At 43.9% G+C, this 23,969-nt stretch overlaps 1 protein-coding gene across 1 annotated transcript in view; it reads right to left on the bottom strand.

The window, feature by feature from the left end:
• Positions 1 to 3,955: 3,955 nt before the first annotated feature.
• Positions 3,956 to 23,969, bottom strand: part of DDAH1 (dimethylarginine dimethylaminohydrolase 1) — a 64,194-nt gene continuing 44,180 nt past the window's right edge. The window contains exons 3-6 of the mRNA XM_086754013.1: positions 23,624 to 23,697; positions 22,861 to 22,980; positions 9,020 to 9,163; positions 3,956 to 8,582 (exon numbers count right to left, since the gene is read on the bottom strand). Coding sequence (XP_086610139.1) covers positions 8,466 to 8,582; positions 9,020 to 9,163; positions 22,861 to 22,980; positions 23,624 to 23,697 — 455 coding nt within the window. The 3' untranslated portion in view covers positions 3,956 to 8,465. The remainder of the gene's footprint in view (positions 8,583 to 9,019; positions 9,164 to 22,860; positions 22,981 to 23,623; positions 23,698 to 23,969) is intronic.

Genomic DNA, 23,969 nt, shown 5'->3' with positions numbered 1-23,969 from the left:
GCTTCCTGCCCCGCCCCCGCCCACGTGCGCCCGGCCCGGCCCCGCCCCGTGCCCGCCCACCCCACCAATGGGCCCTCAGGGAAGGCAGCCCGCTCTCACGGCGGACCCGCCCGGCGGCGCATGCGCGGAGGGGCGTGTGTGTCCCGCCCCGCTCCCTCTGCGCCCTGTGGTGGACAGTTACGCTCCGCCGGGAGCCTGAGCCGGGCCGCGCCGGGGAGCCGCCCTGGGCAAGGGCTTCCTTCCCTCCTGCCGGGCCCGGTGCGGGTGCCTCGGGCCGCTGGCTCGGGGTGTCGCTGGCCTTCAGCGGCGCCGTCCGGAAAGGGGGCGGCTTCTCTGGGGGCCGGCACGCTCGTTACAGCGCTTCTGAGTGACACGATCGAGAGCGGGAGGGCATGGGGGTTCACCGCGCGTTTCGGGGATGGGCAGCGGCCAAAGCCCGCTGCGGTCTTCTTCCAAGGCTGCTGCAGGCCGGCGAACGAGCCCAGCCGTTCTCGGGCCCGGTACCGCAGGGTGGTCCCGCCCCGCCGGGAGGCGACGCTGCTGCCGGTGCCGGTCCCGCCCCGGGGCCGCTGCGGCTCCTCCCGGCCCTGCCCCGCGCAGGGGCAACTCTTACAGAAAGGACAGGAGACAAAACTTAATTGATCGGCTTTTTTTTTCTTCTGCCAAAGGTAAAACTGAGGCTGTTGCTGCAGTCTTGAAAACTCTGCTTCCAGCAGTTAAACATGAAGGCGTACAGGAGCAGAAGCAACCAATACCGGGTTTTGCTGTCAGTAAGGCAAAACTACCAGTTTTATGATATTTTGCAAGGTCCTTTTGCTTGATACGCCTTGTTAATGCAATCATGCTTCCAATATTAACTACAATGATATCTACTTTACAATGCTAGCATTCCCAGCTTGTCAATAAAGCCACTGGATACCAAAGGTCCTGGCCAGAACATTTACACATCTACAAAATAAGGGACTGGTCACTGTTCTGACCTGGTGACCAGGCTGATTTCTGTAAAGCTGAGTGTTAAAATCACAGTCAATCCCCAAACTGGGTGCCAGAAAACACCTAGCCAGGTCTGCTCCCTGCCACTGCTGTGCAGGCCACTTCTGCCCAGTGAAAACTCCTCCAGACTCCTCCTCAACATCCAGCCCTGCAGGCCTGGTGGCTGCTGATTTGGCAGCACACCTCTGCTCACAACTCAAGTCCTTCTGTGGTCTTATTCCCACCCCAAGAAGCCTTTGTTGCTGTAGTGCATTTGAATTTCTCAAAGCTGGCCGGATTCTCAAACCCAGCTAGCTCTGGATTAAACATTCGAAATATAAGGTAAACAAGTATTTATGTCTTGTTGTCCTACTCAGAGGGCTGTGAGGCAGGTCATATTTTTCAAATCCAAGTGCCCACATTGATCCTCCCTAATCTGTGCTAGGCACTCAAATACATGGAAAGGTGTCAGATTCTCTGATGCCTTCCGTGAGCTTATTGTGGCACTTCTGAGACTGAGCTAGGTGTTTTCCCAGCCCCTGACTCCCATCCTTGTTTATTAAACCAAATACCTTCCAGCTCCTCCTCTTCAAGGTGAATTATATTGTAGACTTTGCTGGCTCCATACAATACTGCTGATAAAAATAGCTATTGTGCATTCCGGATTTAGGGTATTTGTTAATAACCCTGCTTAGTGAGAGGCGCAGTTCAAAGCCACGCAGTGTCTGGAGGGTTAGGCTTCTGGATTCCTGAGCCTTGTATGAGAGAAACTGAAATGAATTAACTTCAGCAATGATGAAAAGAGCATGCGGTTACAGAATACAAGAATAGAATATATTTTAGCAGACTCAATGCCGATAAACCCTAACAGGATTTAATGGTCCAGGCAGCTGGAAGAAGACTACTCTCAGCATGAAACTTGTTTCAGGAGGTTTGCATCAGTTCAATATTAAGAAGTGAGCCTCAGTGAAGAGTGAGTTGGAGATAATTTCTTTCAAGGGAGCTGGGAAGATTTTGGACACTGCATTGGTTTTATGAATATGGACATATGTGATGTCCATATAGAATAAGTTTTGACAGTAAATTTCCAAATAAGTTTTGGAAACTACTTACAATCCAGAGCTGTTCAAATCTTTCACAATATTGGTCCTAGAAAACGTTGTAATGCTGTCACAGTTTGTGAGAGGAGGTCAGTCAGCTTTTCAGAGCTGTGACTGGTTCCAGGTTTTCTTATCCCTCTGCCCTCATTCATCAACCCCTCTCCAGGCAGCCTGTCCTTACTGCAGAGCAGTGGCCTTTACCTGGGAGCTTCATAAACTCCCATTCCATTCTGCCTCCTGGTCCATACTCAAGGGTCTGGGTCCTGCCCCAGGATAAGCTTTTTTGGAGCTGGCAGGACCCCCTCCCTGGCCCCTGTGAGAGCAGCGGGGCTGTACACCCACACTTCCCTAGGGAGGAGGAGGAAAGCTGCCAGGCAGAGAGAAGGGAAAGAGAGTTTGGTCCAGTTACAGATCAAGATCAAGGGCCTTGCCCAAACTGAACAGATATCTGCAGCTACCAATGGCAAGTTTTCAACTACAAAGCCACAGCAATCAACCTACAGCTCGTGAATTTTTTGGGTGAGGTTGTTGAGAGTATCTGAATGTCTGGAGTTTATGATGCAGGAGACTGTGACTGATGGTTTTGTGGCAGGATGTACCTAGAGTGGACTTGTACACCCAAGTGCAGAAGTCTCTATTTGCTCTTCTACAGATAAATTTTACACAAGGGCATTTCTTTTTAAGAGACTATAATACTTTTGCTTTTGAAGGTTTTGATATTCTATGAGGAACTTCTTAATGTGGCAAGTGAGAGTGGCTTGTATAGCTTTTGTTATTTTTAATTATTGTCATTTTGAAACAAATTCAAGGAAATCGGTACCAACTCTCTCCTGTAGATATGGGTACACAAAGATGCACGTACGTGCAGCAGTTTACTCTCATTATTTGCACCAAGCTAAATGTATCCACATTAGATGTAGCTCTGATCTAAATATGTTAGTATAAAAATCATACTTTTAACCAGTGTGGTTAAATTCGTACAAAAGGCTGTGTTTAGATCAGCCCTAATGAAATCTTTCCTTGTTCCTGCTTCTCCAGCAAGAAAAGTATTAGATTACGGTTTGCTTAAAGTCATATTACTGGCAAAGCTGTACAGTTTGGAAGTGATGTAATTCTTCTGCTACAGTACTGTTAATTTATGTTGGGTTTCTTATTGTTGAAGCAAGAATATTGAGGGTTTGGACAACTGAATCTTGGCTTGCCACAAGGTGGCACTGACGGCCCACGAGCACTCAGACCCTCAGTCCATGAAGGCTGGAGTAATGGCATTCATTGTCTCCGAAATCGTTCATCCTAATATCATACCCTAATGATTTTAGACCACAAGGGCAGAAGCAGAGATCAGCCCCACATGCACTACTTGTAGCACACAAGTAGTATTTAGATATAAAACTTGCAACAATCTGTCAGGTTACCACAAAGCAATGTCTGAAATGTAGTCACCTCTCTTGGCAGCTGGGGAGAAAAGACAAGAGCTACGTGAGTAATTTAACCATAACGGTCATGCCACTAAGCCTTTGTAGTTTCACCTTTTGTAACTTACAGTAAATACAGCAACTACAGAGAAAATGCTACACTACTGGTAACATCTGTTTAGTTATCTCAGACAATAATAAAATTTAGTCACAATCATTGTATCCAGAATACTCAGCAATATCCCCTCTTGATATGTTATTCTTAAACCTAGAGTCTAAAATCATTATTTGTTTTTAAAAAGTCAAATTTTTTTTTCTAACAGGCTTAAATATTTTAGCACTAGTGTCTATAATTGGCTTTATTTCTAGTCGTGTAACAAGCTTCCAAATAAAAAGATGGCATGAAACACTATTAAATTAAATGCATATGCTTTCAGTTTCAAAACAAGAGGCAAAAACTGCACAGGGCACAGTACAACTGACACTTTATTCCTTCGTGATGGGGATATATAGTATTGAAACTGCAAGAGTCACCAAAAAAAAAAATCAAAGTGCAAACCTCCATTAGAACAGATTATGGAATGTATTGACGTTTTTGGCACAAAAAGTGGGGAATCTACTGCAATGAGATTTTAAGTTTAATGAAATGTAACACTTCTGCGTTCAGTAGTCATAGTTGTGCACTGCAAAACAATACAATGTAAACACGATTCACATGCAACTCTAGACAAGTTACATCATATGTCCAGTTAAAACTTTTCTGAAAATACATGAGAGGTCCAATGATAACTTTGTTCACAATCACTTAATGAATACCATTTTTAAAGCAGTCTTATCTTTTCAGCTTCCTTATTGATAAAAGCAAAAATAGAGAATCTGAAATAGTAAATTATTTTCCCCAAATGGTTCCACATGAATGTTGATGTTTTCTATCAACATAATTTGGCCGTGACTTCACCAATATAATACATAAGAAGCTGAATGAAATCAAAAGCTCTTTTTTTTCCCCATATTTCATTCCCAATTTGCTGTGAACAAACAGCATTCTGTGCGCTGACTTTTTGTTTTTAAAACTGGACATAGCGTTGCCTATGAGCTCTGTACCTATCACACAGAAATCGCCAAAAAAATCAGAGCATAGCTTCATACAGTGGCCTCTATTCAAGACCGAAAAGGAGTATATTAGCATGGAAAAGACAAAAATGCAGAAAAGGAAGAATTCAAGTCTATCTTGTAAGGTACAGTATGCATTCACATTTTCATTGCAGAGAGAGACACTGTATTCACATTCTGTTGAAGAAACCCACATATCACAGCTGCTCCTAAACTTTTAGCAAAGATAACATCCGTGAAAGATCTATAATGCGCATTGCAGCTCTGTCACTTGAACTGAGCTAAACTGATTGCTCAGAGGAAAAAAAAAAACCCTTTGATGAGTAATTCAAGCCCCATTGCTGAGCTATTAACCACCCGGACTTCTGCACTGGCCTGCTATATCATATAGTCTGACAGTTGTTATCAGTGTTTTATGTCGGCAGTTATTAGTGTTCAGTGTCTCATCTCCTTTTTTGGTTTGGGATTTTATTTTATTATTTATATTAATTGAGGATGATAATTTATATTAGGCATCTGAGAAATGTTCTGGTGACAAGATGTACAGGATGCCCATTAGATGCATATGTATCACAGCAGAAATGTCCTCACAACTGAATTCTTTGGGCAACAGAAAAAAAAATAGCAAACAGCAAGAATAAGAAGCATTTGGCATGATTTTAGTTCTTAGTACCATACTGCAAATGCACAAACTGAAGTGCTCTTAATGTTTTTGCTTTATAATGCCAGAAAAAAAATAATGCTAAAAGCAGAGAGGTGAGGGCAATCCCACTAACCAGCTTAGGTAACTTTCGGCATCAGGCTAAGATGTAATTCAGAGCATCTATGTTGGGAGACTATGACACCTACTGAGAGCAACAGAGAGAAAGCAGACGTGATTTAGAGCACCTAAATTCTGCGCCTGAAGTCAGTTTGAATACAACTTGAAATCATCACCTGAGGGAATTCAGGTCCCTCAGCCACTCTCTTGTTCTTTCTTTATACTGAAATGCAGCCCTGAAGGCAAGGAAATAAAATCTAAATTGCAACAGGTGAAAGATCAACCTCTGTTAGTGGAGATGTTTCTCAGCTCAGGAAGATCCCGACTCCCTGTCTCCCTCCCTTGGGGAGCCAGGGGAATTAATTGTCACCTATTCTATGGCTTTCAGGGACACAAGAGATCAACAATGTCCACCATAAATGTTTCTCTTTTCTGGAGTAATCCTAAAGAAGAGGAGTCACCCTTGTCACTCTCTGGATCTATAGCTCCAGTTGACAGTCATCCTTCCAGCTCAAAAGAAGTCCCTCAGAGCCAAAGCAGACCCCTCAGTTTCTCCTCCCCTCCTGGCACCTGCTCAAGGAGGGAGAGAGTTTAGGATAGTCCACGGTGGGTTGGGATACTTTGGAGTGAACAGCAAAGAGGGAGGAGTGCAGAGAAAGATGACTGAAGTAGGAGAACTGAGGCAACAGCAGGCAAAATCACTTGGGATTAAAAGACAAAAGTGCTTGTCATGCCATAAACAAGAAAATAAACTAGAAATGAGAGTCTGAGGAAGAGAGAGACAGGTGAAAGGTGAGAGAGGGTGGAAGGCGGGGGGGGAAGAAACAAACCACAGCAGAAAGTCTGAGAGATAAATTTAATAGAAATCCCACAGCCTAATGCTGTCCCAGTGTAGTTGGATGTTCTGGCTCCCTCGCGAGAGGAGGGAAGAGGGACTGAAGGACATGGATGGAGACGAGACCCCAGGAGGTGCAGGGACAGGTCAGGGGGATTCTGTTCTGGCTCTGTATGACAACTCCCACGGCTGCAGAGGTTTTTACCAGGGTACAGCTTGCTTCTAGATGGTCATATTTAAATACTACTGGGTCACTTTTTGGCACACTTTTTTTGTTTAATGTCAAGTCATTTTAATATGCAAGATGCTTTATCCGATATTTAAGAAGCACCAAGGGAAGATAGGAGAAGAGGTTCCTCACTGCTATGTTTACACCCTTTAGAGCCTGATCACCTGGGTCAGACTTAAATGATGATGCATGGGAATGGAGGAGAGAAAGGGGAAACATTAGGAGAACCCTTTGGGACAGCACACAGCCATAAAAACAGCACTTGCTGTTTGGCTGCCTAAAGACTTCCTTTGGGACATGCTTTTTTTCACATACATTATATTAGCTCATCATTGCACTCTCCCTCGTGATACTTCATGTCATCACAACAAACAGTGTATCCAGAAAGCATCAGATGTATTCTGGTACCTGACAAGAGGTTTCCTCTTCATTAGCCGCTGAGATGAAGCAAGAGATATGCTGAGGAGTACCTACGGATGTGAGCACTCATGTTTCTCCCCTATGACCACACAAAAAAGCACGCAGGTTTCCAAAGGATATCCAAGTGTGTGCTCGGTTAACACTGTTTGCTTTCCTGCAGACCACATTGCCTGAGCCCTCCATGCTCGCTTCCTACTGTACCTTAGCAACATGCCACAAGTGGTTCAGGAAAGGTGGAGGAGATGTCTAGGAAGCTGATAACATGTTCAGACTATTCGTCAGTCTCCGGAGAGTTCCCACTACTGCCTCTGTTTGGGAATTTCTCCATCCTTAGTTTACAAATGATTTAACAAGAAGCATGTGAATACAATGGGGTATGCTTCACTTTACTGTGGTGGAAAAAAGGATGACTCAGTGGGTAAACATGTTGTGGAATTTGCTACAAAAATTATATTTGTTTTAACTGAATACCACAGTAAATATTCATGCAATTGAAAAAAAAAAAAAAGATGGTTATTGTTCCAAGAAAAACTGCCCCAAGGGCAGATAAAGTACAAACGCCAATCTTTCAGGAAAAAATAGCGTCCCTTATTCTTGAGCATAATCCAGGAATAGCTGTCCTTCAACTCCTCCTATCACTCTTTTCTTTTGAATTTTGCTAGTAAGTGGCCTCCAAAAGAGGAGAACACAGAAAGGAGAGTCAGAAATAAATTTAAAAACTAAACAAAGAACTCCCCAAATTTTAGATTACTTTTGTAGGTTTAACCTTTCCAAAAGCATCTCAGCCTTTCATTTTTGTGGTCCGGGTGCTCACTGGGATCTGGCCTTTTAAAAACTCCTCTTCCATTCTCACCAAATTGAAAGTCATGGTATTAAGCAGCAAGCTGGGACCTGAACTTGCAGGCCTTGTGTGGCTGCATTACTATCTCTTTTTCTGTCATTTAAGTTTCCCAGGCAGACATTGCCCTTGAATGCTCCCATCTGAGGAAGCTTTTTCCAAAGCTGCTACCTGGCATCTGAAACTGGTTCCAGCCACAACTCTGCCCAGCAGCAGCAACATGAATATGGCAGAGACAGTGAGCACAGTCCATTGCCCACTGTTCCAGCCAGCGTACGAAAGGCTTCCCTACCACACAAGATGCCTAGTTCATAAACCCACAGAGTTTTCTTCAGTCAGCCGATACCTTGAATCACTGAAAGTGAAGAGGATTGAGGAAGGAAGAAAAGATACAGAGCAAGGAAGCAAGAGAAAAAAAGACAGAAGGGATCAGTGTAAAGACAACAGAGGTGATTGAAATGTTGAGAATTAGTTGGTTTTCATAAAATTTTCACACAGATATGTTAAATCACTGAAGCTAGGGGTTAGCCATTATAATTGTCTTCTGCTAGCCCATGGGACTAACATACATCAGAGTTATGTGCCCCCTAACAAACCGTACATCCACCTTAAATAGCTTCTGCAAGGACATAATAAAAATACACAAAGCAAAAAATTTGTAAACAAGGGTTAGTAGCACAGTGGTACAGTAGATTGTCAATAAAAACAATAAAAGTGTGGATACAGATTCATCTACCTTGTATGTAACATTATTGCCAGGTACAAGGGAGGAACTCTGTAAACTCATAATTCTGAAGCTTTGTTAATAAGCACAGAACAACAGGTGAGTGACCCGTCTACTTTCTCCAGTTCTGTGTTGGCTATTGGGATCAGCATGTGGTCCTTCAGTTTTTCAAATACCTGTTTAGGAAAGAAAATGGAAAAGAAATCGTTACACTTTACATCTCCCTATTTTCCCTTTTCTCTAAGTATTACAGAATGAGCCAGTATGGATTTATCAGTGGGTGCTAAGCCATCTCATCATTTGTAATCAACACTAACATTTACAGTGTATGCGGCCTTCTGGCTATGGGATTCACAAACATCAATACTGCAGTGAGGGGGAACTGCCGCTACTTCCATCTACGCAGAAGCGGCACCAGGGGCACAAGAGACAAAGTAATTAAACCAGTAGTGGAGATGAGAACAGAGCCAGGCCTCCCACCTTTCACCATCTGATATTTCCATGACAGGATGCAACAGCCCATTCTGGAAAGCACCCGACTTCAATTCCCATTGATTTCCCGGCAAGGCCAGGATGCTGGGGGGCTCCCAGGCACCCTCAGCACGGCCCTCACCTTTGCACTCTCCGGGTACTCCTCGGGGGCTCGGTGCAGCAGGACGTGGCCTTTGCTAGGAATGTTTAAGTAGATGCAGTTTGCTGCAGCATCATCAGGCACTGTCAGCTTGTCGTAGCGGTGATCACTCATCTGTTGCATGGTCTGCCGGGAGACACAAAGCACAGCTATGTAGACCAAACATGTTAGCAGCCCCAAACAAATGGAAGAACAGAGCCCTCAAAAACCAGGTAATCGTGATTGCCAAGTCAGCCAAGAGCCATTTTGCTATGCAGCAAGTAAGGAGATCTCTTTTAATCTCTGCCCTTCAAGGAAGAATCTACCAGCCCTAACTGAAATGAGCAGCAGCAAACCTTTGTAAAATAGTTCCTGCAAGCGGCAGGATTAAGCAGGGCACTCAGTAAGCACCATCCGTGGGGCCTCTTCCTTAAGGAACGCACACAGAGTATGCGAAACTCCCGCTTGCATCAAAGGAAACTATAGGTGTTCAGCACCTTTAAAAAAAGCAGCCGTCATTCATATTTATAAAATGAGTGTGAACTAACACAAACAAGACAGGAACAGTTCCCAGCTTGGATATCAGCCCAATCTTAATTCTTTCAAAGGACTCCCTTTCTGCTTTCCAAGCAGTTCCTCTTTCACTAAGCACCTGTGCCAGGGAGCGAGAAGGCACGTCCGCGCTAATCCTCGTTCCCAAGGGGACAACACAATAACCTCCTCAGAACAGTAGGGCTGGTGGGTTTCAGAGGTTTGGTTTATAAATATAGGGCTCATACACAAATTTGTATCCTGGCTGGAATTTCAGAGACAGAGACTCTTAGAACACAAAAAGCCAGAGATCCCATGTTTTGGATCAGGTTCAACTTTTTAATAAAGATGGGGAAAGCCTGGAGACAACATGCCTGACTCCCCATTGTACTGTTCCAGCTTTACATCAGCTTCACCCTGACAGACACCTAGAGTAAGGCAGAAGTGAACAAAGCTCTGAGTCGAAAACTTCAAATTCAAGTGTTCCAGTTTCCCTCCTAGCCAGTCTATGTTCCCACATACCTAGCAAAGATGCAAACAGAAAGAAAAGGCTTTTTTCAGCTTAAAAATACTTGCATTAATATTATCTTAAAAATAAACTGGTATTCTCATAACAAAATTTTTCAGCTAAATTCCCTTCTCAGGTAAACCCCACAGATACACATCAGATAGCAAAGAGCAGACTTCGCTTTTAGGCACAGTTAAATTAATCTTTAAATTATTTGCAAGTTTATTTGTACTACTTCTCATTCATTAAAAATATTATATGGAACTGAATTATAACGAGGATCTACAAGATACTGGGAAGCAAGAAAGCAACTCACGCTTGCACACACCTACAGTAACTCACTCCTTTGTAGGTCTGGACACATTTTTTCATGTTGCAGCCTGAGTCACTCACATCCCGCAGAGAACATGAAACTCAAAACTAAGAATGCCATGCATTCCTGAGGAAGTGTTATCAGATTGTCATTTCTTGTTCCTTCTGAAGTTCTGAAACTCTCCCCAGTTCCCAAGGTCACATCTACCTCCATAAAAGGTTAATATCCTTTTCTCGGGAAAAATCCTTGCACCTTTACTTCACCGGATGTATTTTTATTACTCTGCTTACCATGGCTGAGTTTCCTATTTATAAATTTTGTTTCTGTTATGTCACCAAGATGTACTCTATTACGCTTTCCTTGATGCTGCCGACATCTAGCAGCAAGTGACATGCTTGATCCGCTGCAACTCTTCTCCCTGGTAACCAGCCAGCAGACTCATCCTCTACCTGCAGCTTCCCTTTTCTTCCCTGCATAATCCTTTTAAGTCTGGATTAAGGAAAGATATTGAATCGGCACTGAAGTACATGTAGCAGTAGGAAAAGCCACCGCGCCTGGATTTCACCCAGCTCTCAAACAGTTGTGCTTTCTTTAGTCCTTGCTGACAACAGAATCTCGATATTGTATATTTTCTGTAGGAATAGCTCATTCATCAGAAATACATTGTCAATCACTGTGTAACATTTCCATATGAAATTATGAATGAATTCTTAAGCAGAAGGGTACGGACACATCTCCCATTCATTCGCTTCTGCAAAATGCCAGCAGCAAGAAGAAACGAGGAACAAGTGGTAGGGCTCTAGCTGTGCTGGCACAAGGCACAAACCAGCTTTGGGAAGCCTGGGACATGATGGAAGGGCACATTAGGAGTGTCGTTTTCAAAACTAAAAAGCACAGAAGTGGTGGCTGAATTAATTTAGAAATAAATAAGTAGAAAAAAAATTAATGTGAAAGGGAGATTAAGGAGCACAGGAGTTTGAGTACACAGCTGTGACAGTCGGAATGGGATCTCAGCTTGCTCGAGAAACACTGCAAGAAAGCATTTATTAGTAACCAGAGGTTTGACAATACAGGATTACTCTCTTCCTCAGCTTTTAAGATAATAAGGGAATTGTATTTGGAAGTTTTCATCCCTATTATAACTATGCCTGCATGTTGAAGTAAAATTTCAAAGCCCACTTTCTTGAGAAAGCACCCTGGCAATAACACCTCAAACCTGCCCGACAGGGAGGCTCTGGATGCAGCAGAAATGCACAGTTACGCTGCATGCAATCGGGTTATTTTAAAGGCCTGTGGGGTTTTCCATATTTCTATTATGTAAAGTCATTGAGCACATGTGCCTGGCCAGATAGGACTCCAGGGCAGAGGAGGAGATAAAAGCAAGGTCTTTTGATTGTATTTTCTTTCAGATACACCCCAAAAATATGTATTTTTTGGAAATTACAAGTTTACAAAGACTGTAGCGCTCGCACAATGCGTTTGCATAGGGCTGGCCTTCTGCCCACAAACATTGTATGAGCAGCTACGTTAAGAGCCAGGCATTTCCCGCATGCCTAGTTTTTCTGGGAATTTTCTTCAGCCTGAAGAGGGTAATTTTCATTGCGCATTCTCTCAGCCCTTAGTCATGCTTTCCTTATGTTGAAGTCATTCACATAGCCTAAAATGCCTTTTCTATAGTTTCTTTACAGCATGTATTCCGACAACTGAGGTAATGGATAAGCTAAATAATCCCAAATATGAAGCACCATTATGCACAAAGGAAAAATGCCGACATGTTTAGGGTCTATTATCACCAACAGAGTTAAGATGACCACATGCACTTTTAAACCAGGCCAAGTGTAGTTACAAATTTTCCCCCTCCATGAGGACAGCCCTAGTTGAGCCCTGCTGCCATCCGGGACCTGCTCACATCGACTGCCGTGGGACAGACAGCAACCAAACCCACCACACCTGCAATGCGGCTTTGTATCTCCAACACCCCACGAGCAAAACCAAACATACAGTGAGTGTTCCTCTTCCTAACGTGGCAACGAACACTGCACTTAAATATGTCCCTGTCATGTCGACAGAGAAGCAGAAGTGCAGATTTTCAGGGTCTGCTTTTTGTTTTGGTTAGCTCCAGCTCCCCTAGCCCCCAACATTTAGAAGAAAAAACAAAGCTAAGCCAAAGTCAAATGCATGTAACCCCACACCCACAGGATCATTCCCTCACCAGATTTCAGTTATTCTCAGTCCTTCAAGTCACAGTATTCTTAAAAGAAACTACTCACTTAAAGCTATTGAAGATACTTCTTCATCCCATCTCTTCCTTCTTTCCAAGCACATTAAAGTTTGGCCTGGTTTACACTGATGCTTAAGTAACATTTGGCCTGGGGTACAGTGCAAGTTCAAAGATTTTAATCCAAGAGACTGAAAGTTGTGAGAAAATATTAAGCTACATCAAGACTTTGCCTGCAATGATGAAAATTAAGCCTTTTGTGGTGCAGGGCAATTAACATTGACGAGAAGAATAACTCAGCAACATGCAAGTCACGTCCCCTCAAGCTGGCTGGCAGTTTGGAAGGACAGCGTGCTTCTTTTCTGCTTGGAGGAAGGACCACTTGTCTGTGAACAACAGGCTTACGCCCTTACACACTTAAGGCAAAAGATGAGGACGGGCAGCCGGACAGTACATTGCCATCTGGAGGGAGGACTGAGAAAGGTAAATTAATGCTCATGACCTGGAAAATACCTCTGATTACCAAACCCGCCATTTTTTAAATGCTTGTAGAACTTGGAAGTGCTTCTTTTTTAGTGCTACGTGACGTGGGTCTCCAGCCCCACGTCAGAGATGATGATATCTCACTCCTGGATCCAAAGCAGAGACCGGATGTGACATTTCTTTTTTTTTTTTGAACTTGCCCCTTGCCTTTAGAGCTCCCTGGTTCTTGCTCTGGGAGAGACAACAAACAATCGATCCCCAGTCACCTTTTCCACATGACTCCTGATTTCACAGGCATCTATTATCCCCTCGCAGTTGTCTATTTTTTTAGATTATAGTCATAGTTTGTGCTTAGTTTGTCTCCTTAGGCAAGCCGTTCCAGGAATCTGTCCATTCTTGTTGCTCTTTTCTGAATCTTTCCAGTTCTACTCTATCTTTTTTTGAATGAAGGGATCATGCATGCAAAGTACACACAACAGCCAGCATGCAGATGCACCACAGCTTTAATCAGTGGTGTAATAATGGTCTTCATGAGGCTTTCAGCTGAGCTGGCAATTTCAACAAGCCCAGGATCTTATTTCTGCAGTAAAGTTCAGTCAGAGCACATCATTTCATATGTGACGTTCACACTGTCATTCTCCCCGTCCCTCGCTGTGCATCACTTTACACTTACCTACACTGAATTTCATTCATTGTTTTATTGCCCTGACTCTGTCTATTAAGTTTCTTCCTCGCTTTTTCATATTTGGAGAAACAACTGGCACTGGAGAGGGAAGCAGCAGCCTTAGGGTTCAACATAAAAAAAATGCAGGACAGAGTGGGGCTGGAGAGCTATGGCACGGTGCTACGCGCCTGGGTGCAGGGACTCAGCCTGCCACACAAACCACGCTACTCAACAGCTTCTTGAAATGCAGCAGTGACAACAGTGACTGGCTGACCAGAGAGGACAGAAGAGCAGAGCTGGAAAAGCCAGCAACCTTCTTGAATGTCAAGATTTATCAGGAGCGTTACCCCTGAAATGCAGACAGGCAGGAGAGACAACAGCGGGGTAGACTCAGTAGAAAGGGAACAAGGCAGCCACTTTGAGCAGCATAAATCATAGTAGAATGATCTAAGGTTTCTTGTCAGGAATCAACAGGATAGGATAGGATAGACTCTGTGGATGCAAACGCAGAATCCCACAAGTACAACAGAACAACTGCACTCTAGATCTATTCAAAACTAGCAATGCTCAGTCTGCCATGGTCATCACACCAAATTTCTTCGCCTATACACAGCCAAAGGATTATTTAATTTCCACCTACGACCCATGCTCTCAGCAGCTGGGCTTTGGGCTTTCCCTCCCTGCTGCACCCTCTCAGTCATGTTTTCCAGAAGGCAATTCCTTAGGCAGCCTCTCCCACCCTGCTCCTCGGCTTTTCCTGGCGCAGGACACTTTTTGCATCACTGCAGATGTGACGAGTACCATGTGCTGTTCCTGTGCACATCTGTGCTGGTCTACCCCTCTGAACCACCTTGCATCACCGCCACACTGTCACCTGCCAGCTCTGTCTAAGGGCTGCTGCAAAGGGAAACCATGACCTGAGGAGGGGAAAAGGAAGCAGCTTACATTTGTTGTTGCGTTCAGTCAAGAAGGCAAGAGGACGAATATCCTGTCTTTTGGAACAGGAACCCAGGGAAAGAATAGTCAAAGAAAAAAAAAGGAAGCAAAGGAATAGAAACATGAGTCCTCATTTACGCAAGTGTTGTAGTTCAGCCCCGATCAGGACCAGACTACGCAGTCTCTCTCTCGCTCCCCCCACCCTCCGAGAGAATAGGGGGAGATGATATAAGAAAAACGGCTCAAGGTTTGAGATAAGGACGGGGAGAAATCCTTAAAGTTACCGTCACGGGCAAAACAGACTCGACTTGGGGAAAACTATTCATTTATTTCTAAAATTAGCAGGAGAATGAGACAGGGAACAAGATAACCTCCCCCCCACCCCTCCCTCTTCCCGGGCTTAACATTATCTCTACTACCTTCCCCTCCCGAGCGGCACGGGGGGGGAAAAGGGAATGGGGGTCGCGGTCAGTTCATCACGCGTTGTTTTACGCCGCTGTATCATCGTCGGGGGAAGAACTCCTCGCATTCCTCCTCTGCTCCAGCGTGGGGTCCCTCCCACGGGCCACAGTCCTTCGTGAAACTGCTCCGGCGTGGGTCATCTCTTCCATGGGGTGCAGTCCCTCTAGAACAGCTGTCCCAGCGGGCCCTCCACGGGCCACAGCCTCCTTCAGGCCTCCACCTGCTCTGGCGTGGGGTCCTCCACGGGCTGCAGGTGGATCTCTGCCCCTCCGTGGACCTCCATGGGCTGCAGGGGGACAACCCGCTCCACCATGGTCTTCACCACGAGTTGCAGAGGAATCTTGGCCAGGAGCCACATTACTCCTCCCCCTCCTTCTGAACTGACCTTGGCGTCTGCAGCCGTTCCTCACAACAGGCTGGCAGACACCTCTCAGGATCCTTTTTACATCTTATTCACTTCTCATCTCCTCTCCACTTCTTGCAGCCGGGCCGGGCCGAGTTGGGCCCAGTCGGCTGCCTGGCGGGAGGCCAGAGGGTGAGGCCTGCAAGGCCCATGAGGCTCGCGCCTCCCCCTCTCTGCCCCCCGCTCAGCTGCTTCACATCTTCTCTTCCCTCTTTTTCCTGTTTTCCCCTACTTAAATACGTTATCGCAGAGGCGTTATCACGGGACATTCTGCTACCAATTGGCTCGGCCTTGGCCAGCAGCGGGTCCACCCTAGGCCCGGCCGAGTCCACTGAACAAAGGGGAGCGACTTCTAGCAGTTTCCTACAGAAGCTACCACCTTAGGCCCCCCCCTCACTAACAAAACCAGAACAGCAAAGTCAAATGACATCTTCTCAGTCAGGCTCTGACCCAGCTCCTGTGGGTGACAGTCTTACTGGTGACGACAAATGTTTATTGAAAGGGACACTTCCCTCCCTTTTAAAAAAAAGTAAACCAAAACAGACTAATACAACAGTCTCTATTCTATAAATATATACTTTTGAGCCTGTATCTTCCAAAAGACTAGATTCTTCTGCATATATGTAAACTGAACAGCACTGACACTCAGTTAAGCGCAGTATGTTTATTACAACATCTAACTTTAATTAAAAAAAAAACAAACCACAACCAGTTCTCTTTTTAAAGTAGCAGGTCATCTGGTACTCAGTGAAGACCTGCATCCTCTGAGATGCTGTACACCCCTAACTCATAAAATAATGGAAAAGTCAGAAGGAGCTGAAGAGGTGCACAGAATTTTATAAATTGTTTAATTTTCCTATCTATAAGGCTAAGAGTAGCAAAGTTCCATTTTTTAATTTTTATTTTTAGAGGTAAGATGTCAACTGTTCTCTGGATTTTACTAACCTTTCTTTGTTGCTGCATTACAGAAAAGTCAGCATTCATCTGCACTTTCTGCTAATTCCCTACCTGATGTCATCCTCTTTTGGTTATTAATATTAGCAATCATTTCCACAGCAACCCATTGTGATATCGTAAATAGAGGATTATGACTTCATGTGGGGAATAAGCAGAGGCACAAATGATGAATTCTTAAGGAAGACGAGATAATGTTTTCATGTAAACTTGAGCATTACTAGAAAAGACGACACTGTACAGACAATAGGAAGAACAGATTTAGCTGAGCCTTTTCATGCTGCCTGGGGGTACAGGCTGCTTTCTGAGGGGACCAGACAGACAAAGTTTTCCCTTAGGTACCTGTTCTGGAGGCGCTTATGCAGCAGGAACCCCTCAGCTTTACGCAGGCTCTCATGCAGGGAAACAGTACTTGGCTTTTTAAAGCTGGCACACTGCAGAGACTTCACTTACACAAGACAGAGTAAGAACAAAAGGCATTTAATCACAGGAATGGGGGCAACTGCTGATGCTAGAGCAACTCCTTGCACCCAAGCCTTTAAAAGCACTGCTCTGATCATAGCTTTGGATACACACCAAGGGCCTAGTTGCCCAAATGAGACTCCTTTCTATTTTATCCTTAAGATGTGGTTTCGATAAGCCTCCCTTGACCTCTGTCAAAACAACTGCATTTGCAATAGCGTCCTTCACGGAATAGTTTAGAGGATGAATGAGCAGCTCCACTCCCAACAGAAGATACTGAATGGGAGAGTCAAGAACAAGGCAGAGCAATCATGTCCAACCTTTTATCGAAAGCAGGAAAAAAAAAGAAAGGTATTTGCTGAAGTCACAGTATTGCATTACTATATATATTCCCATGCAATCCTGACCATAATGAAATCCCATCGACTGATGAGGTCGGAGCCTGGGATACCAAGGACAAGCTCAGAAATGCAGATGTAACCACCGCTCCGGGTCCTGCCGGGGCAGGGCTGTCCAGGGGACACAACAGGTTACAATCTCAGCTGCGTTACCTGCTCAGCCTTGCACCTTGCTTGGCAATGCCATTCAGCCCTGACATCTGCCATGGCCACGCTGCCATGTAATTAGCATCCGTGCCTCTGAAACGACCAACTGAAATCACAGATGTTTCACATGCAACTCCATTATCCCAGATCTCGGAGGGAACACCCCAGACACAGCTGGCCACAGGGATTAAGCTCAGGCCACATGGTGGGATGAGGGCTCTCCACGTTGCAGCCCTTACCCCTAGGCACTATGCCAGGCTTCCCACCTTCCTTCCAGGTCCTCTGCTCACTTCTGAGATCCATCAGTGACCACCTGGCACTACCCCAGAGCAGCAGGTTCACATCAAGGCTTTCTCTACCAGTGTCTAACAATGCCCAGCATCAGAGCCTACCCAAAGGACAACGTCATTTCCCAGCAGGTAAGAGAAACTTCATTAGCAGGCACTTGCTACAGATTAAAATATGTACTGCTTGCAAGGGAATAGCTGAACTTGCTAAAGCTGGGAACAACACATGTTCCCTCAGACCCTTTGGGATTGCTACCAAGTTATCCGAAGGGTGACAGAGAATGGTTTGACCATAGACAAAGCTGCTTAAACCAAGGACTGTGTCCACCATTATCTGCCACTGTCCAAGTCTTCACAGAAAGCGGAGGGGATTTGTGCTCTGTACCAACGAACATGAATAGCCAAAGGACAGAAAGGTGGCTTTTCAGGATTTAGTATAGAGCAAGAGAGTTCAGAAAGGAGTGCATACCAGATGCTGCCATCACAGTTCCCATTGTCATCTTGCCTAGTGTTTGCCCTTGCTGCTGGAACCTGAACTGGATTACGTCCTGGGCCAGTTCCTGCTCATCTGCTGTCCCAGCAAGACCCCAAGGCTGTGCCCTTCCTAATGGAAAAAGCGGTGCAGAGTGTTCTCCTGCAGCTCTGCCCCATCACCTCACTAGACTGGGGCCAGCACCATCACAGCCCAAATTTGTCCTCATTCACACTCACAGTAAAGGTCAGCAACTTCAACAGCGCAGGATCAGAGCCCAAAGGTGACATGCTTGGAGGAAATCCTGGCTTCACTGAGGGAACAGAAAAATAATCCCAGGCTTTAGCGGCTCAACAGCCGTGGCTGATGTTCAACTATGGAATATTACTCGTACAGAATTATGAACGGGTTTAACTACAAGAAGGAATTAGATGTATGCTGAAAACAGCACAGGGAAGTTAAAGTTTCAGATGTGATCGCCACTACAGGTCCTGGAGCTCCTGCAGTTAATTTGTCTCTTTCACCCAGTTTCCTTGAGTGCCACTTTTCAGCTGCAGCCCAAATAAATACGCTATACTTGCCAGAGCCTGAAGAGGATTTAATGGTTAAAACATCACTTCTGATTTATTATCTGCTTCTAGCATGTGCTCTATAATCCTAAACTCTGTGCACTCATTTCCTAGCTCACTTGCAGGGCCCTACATCACACACCGCACCAAACTCACAATCAATTGCACACTGCCATGTGAGCACCAGATGCAATTTCTTTTTCTATTTTTAAAGTATTGTAAGGATACATGAATTGTACCAGTAAGAACAATCAAGAAACGTTGCTCTTTCAAACAAGATTGTTAGTAGGAAGACAAATCCTGTTTTAAATATAAAACATTAGCATAGAAGTTCACTTGTTGCCCAACAAGACACACTACAGAATGAAAACGACTCAATTACCAGAGACGGCTAAAGACAGCTTAATCATCTTGCTTGTATATTGCATTTCCAGAGCAGACATGAAAAATGGCAACAACAAAGGGAAGGTTTAAAATAACAAGCTATCACAATAAAGGAGTGGCATGCTGGGCTGTGCCAGGCAAATAATTCAGCAGAAGCTCAGGGGACCGTGCTGCCACATAGACTGTGATGGGTAACGAGAGGAGCAGCTGACAGCACTGCTAGAGTTCAGTCGGTCTGGTAAAATCCAGGGAGCAGCTTTTAATTCTGAGTATCAGTGCCTCGTAGAGGTCCTATTGCAATTGCATTTTCACAAGACTGCAAAAAGCTGATTACCAACTGAGATTTTTTTTTTTTCCTTTCGGATGCAAATGAACAAACACAAAAAAGTCACTGAGGTCAAAAAGCAAGAATTCAAATGTTAGAGGAAGCTAATGATAACCAGCATTGCCAACTCCGTCGTTTCTGAGATAGACGCTTTATCTATCTGTCTTCCAATAATTTCTCTGAAGAGATTTAGACTCTTGGAGGAACAGCTAGAGGTTCCCCAGGATGAGAGTGGAGTTGGATCTCATACACCAAGCAAGAAACACACTCTGGGTAACTTCATTCATAGCTCTGAATGCAACGTGCTTGTCCGATGTAACCTGTCAACTCGCTGGGAGCATGAGAAGGGCACGTGCTACGGCACAGAACGTCTGCTCCAGGGCAGAGTCCCTAACCTCAGCTGGCAGGGTGTGAACAAACATGACGCTCACATACGTAAACGTGCTGCTAAATCTCCAATGCAGAGAAACACACTGAAAACTGACATAGTTAATTTATTTTTTTAAAAGATATCCACCAACAATAAAAGACTGCTAGATTATCTTATTAGTTATCATTTTCTTTTAAAAATTTATCCGCTTTTTACTGTATTTTGATTAATGCTGGTATTTACTTGGTCGCTAGTTACCAGCAACATTTAATCAGCTTATCCAAAAAATATTTTTGGCTACAATAGCTAAGTTGATGTGCTGCAACATGATTAGCTGAGCTGTGCAAAAGGCTTTAATCAAACTGATGAGTTCTCAGATTAGTCCTGGCTCAAATTCAAATTGCAGCTCTGAGCAACCAGTATTGCACTTGAATTTTGCTCATGTTTATAAACACGTTATACAAGTGTAGGGCTGTCTGGATGTCTGCAAACTTCATCAGGCTGCTGCTCACAATGCATTTCAAGTTTGAGCCTGAATATAGTGCATATTTCACAGGGAAAGATGCAGGGTACTTTCCATCCCAGAATAAATCAATCCCACAGCACTAGGAACATCAGACCTTTACAACCAAAACCATCTGTCCTAAGTTTCTCAGCAGAGAAGACACGGATGATAAGCTGGGAATGTGCTCCCAGAGCTTCAAGTAGTGATTTCTAGTAAGAGAGTAACTTCAACAGCTTGTTCAAATGAATGAGCAAACTTAAAGCCACCCCAAACTATGTGGGAAGCCAAGAGACCATCCTGCTGTTTAAGAGCTCGCCTAAGCTCACGAGGAGCAATCAGGCTGCTATCCTATTCCCTTAATTGCTGCCAGGCTGCAAGTCTAAACCAGTCAGGACTGCACTTTCCTAGCCTCCATAATTCAACCTGTGTCCAGCCAGGGAGATTCTGAGATTTGAAATGTTGGTTTTATCTTTGCTGGGGACTGAGACATTTTAAATCTTGAACTGTCACAAGATAAAAAAGAAAAAAAAAACCAAACCCACAAAATCTCTGCAGAGCTCTGATAGTAAAAATGATGCTGCTGGGAAATGAAAATTCCTAGGATTATGCCCAGGAGGAAAATGCATAAGATCTGGAAAGCAAGAGCGCAACGAAATATTGTAGCATGGCAATAAGGACAAGAAGTCTCTCCGGCCTCCATCTTGCAAATACTTAAGGATGTTTTAAAGTAATAAATATCACTAGCTCACTGAAGCTGAGGAGGTGTACAAGATACGCAGGATGCATTCCTAAGCTCCTTGGAGGCCAGGGATGTTGATTTCAGAGTTACAAACTATTTCTGTTGTAAATGTTCTGCCTGGCACAGATTCAGATCAGCAGCCTTGGGCACTGATAACAGCGCTATCCTTTAACATAATTCATGCTTTAGAATCAGGGCAGGGGATACAAGGCAGGTTGCATAAGTTGCTTCTAAACTGAGCAGATTTCAGAGAGCTTTCTCACCAGTTAAGCAGAGCTATCTGCACCCCTCCTCATTTACTAGAATGGACTCACAACTGGTTTCCTCTGTGTGTTAGCGATCATGTTGCACCAAGGAGGCTTCTGCAAAGCGAAAGAGCAAAGCTTGCACTTAGGCTCGGCTCTTATTTATTGGCAAAAGAATCAGTATAATTAATAGCTGAAAATTCGGGACTTGTTGCTGTCACCGAACGGCAGATTTTGGTTTAACCTTTGAAGATAAATAGTGATAAAAATGCACAAGACACTTAGCTGTAATGCTTTCAGACATGCTCTGGCTTACCCACGTCTCAAACCAAACCATGCAGGGTGGTAGGTCCCAATTTATTAAGAGAGATAAACTCTCTCAAGTTTCACTTCAGGTAATGTCTCAGTTGCACTGTGCTGTTTTGGTGCTCCAGCCAAAGTTTCTGCTGCAAAGCATCAGTGCCCGCAGCTGTGTTACCGTGCAGGAGCAGAGATACTGATCTCTCCATGAGCTGTCTCCTTGTCTTTTCATTGCCTCAGGTGTCTCAGTGCCCACATCTCTGAAAAGGCTTGATTTGGTAGATTTGCTCTGAACACACCCAGCAGGCAGGAAAGCCACTGAGCCCAGTACAAACCACAGGAGCAATAAACATTTCCCATTGAGGATGATGGCGGTAGTACAGCGCTGACCTGCAGCATGATGTATTACTGGCTCACAAGTCTGCCAGTGAAGAGAGACCCAGATTCATAAGGCCTCTTCGCTTGAGGGTTCAAACCCACACCTCCCACTTTAAAGGAAAATGTTCAGAGACTCAAATTATCTCCCTCCTTTCTGCTGAAGCCATGCTGTTATGAGACCCTCATGGGACCAAAGATGAAAAAGCATTATCAGGAAGGAATTTGACTTTGCAGCCAGGTGATGGAGGAAGAGGGATGGGGAGGTCCTGGACTCTGGTCGCTGTGGCTGGAGTAACTTACTGATTTTATCCAGAAAGTCTACACTATAAAATGTGCACACAGGCCATCTTCGCAAAAGGGCTCAGACCCCTCACCCTCATCCTTCATGCCAAAACTTTTGCCTCCCCTCTGGCAATTTTAAAAGCCATGTTTCCTCATGGCAATATCTGAAGAAAAGATTTCCTACTCCTCTGATGATATCTCCTTCCTCCCTCCTATTATCAAAATATCACCTTTTCAGTCAAAAAAGCTGTAAGTAATAACCAGCATAATTAATTTTAACCTGTATAATCCATTTATTTCCTGAAGATCGATAAAGCTAAACTAACATCACTGTTCTCTTGCCTGATAGAAATGTTCTTTAAGGTTTGCACATACAAGAGACCTTGAGATGTACTGATTTCCTCTTTCATGGATATACATGTACTTTAAAATTCCAGCATCCTTGACCAGAAATTAAAAACAAAAAAAACCCAAGTTTGTTGTTTAGAAATTTTTCTTACGTGCTTTACCTTGAGGGCTTTCTGTGCAGCTTCACTTGATCCGATAGCAATCAAGTTTGGTCCAGCCATGCTGCAAAAGCTCTTCAGATGCAAAGAATCATGAACAGGGACTGTGGAGACAGCATAATCCTGTACAGGAGCAAAGAATGGTTGCTATAAATATTTTTAAATTGTCCTAGATCCATAATTATATTAAGACATTCCATAATTAATTTTACTCTCTGCAAATTAACAATAGCAACACATCCCAGGGCACAGTGTCAACAGTTTAAGTATGACATACACCTCTGGACCAGCTTGTCTTGTCTGATGCACTGGAGTAAAGTCCAGAACATGTTTCAAATATTACTACTGTTGCAACTGAGAAGAAATACATTAAAATGTGTAATTAAACAGTATGTACATAAAACCTCACTGGGGATCAGCAATAAGAATGCATCACTGATACATGAGAACATTAAGAACGTGAGTGTTGATATGTTCTCAAATAATAACAGCCTCCCACTATCCAAGTTACTTTTATGCAGTGATTTCACATTTCAGATCCAACTTCAGCAGAGTGATTTCACATTTCAGATCCAACTTTACAGGATGGTCAAACCCTTTCAGTAACTTGTACTTTTTCTTTTCTTTTTTTCTTTTTTTTTTTTTTTCTTTAAATAAGTCCTAAATAAAGCACTTGAGTATGACAAACATCTTGGCCAGTATAATTTTTAAATTGGTTCAGTGGATGTTAGCTTATATTTCCTGTGGCATGAATGAATCTACAAACCTTAAATGTGTCAGCCAGAATTTCTGCACCACGCTGATTTGTCCGCCTGGAAAGACCCACAAAAAACTCTCTGCCTGGAATGAAAAAATGAAGGGGAAAACAATTACAGCTTTTTAATTTTTTTTTAAGCCATCCAAAAAATCACCACATCAGCTCCTTCATCAGAACATAAATGTTTTAAAAATAGGCCAGCTTTAGAGACATTCTGAAGCTATCTAGCTTTCTTTTCTGAAGCCGAATAGTAAAACTGAAAATTCAGCTGAAAAGAATGCAACCTGCAACTGTGAGCTGATAATTTAAACCAATTATCTTTTTCCAGAAAACACATTTCACCAGAAGCATAAAT

The sequence above is a fragment of the Chlamydotis macqueenii genome, chromosome 8, assembly GCF_036417535.1.
Source record: "Chlamydotis macqueenii isolate bChlMac1 chromosome 8, bChlMac1.mat, whole genome shotgun sequence".
NCBI lineage: Eukaryota > Metazoa > Chordata > Aves > Otidiformes > Otididae > Chlamydotis > Chlamydotis macqueenii.
Note: the sequence above shows the minus strand (reverse complement) of the source record. Positions and strands in the feature narration are given on the sequence as shown.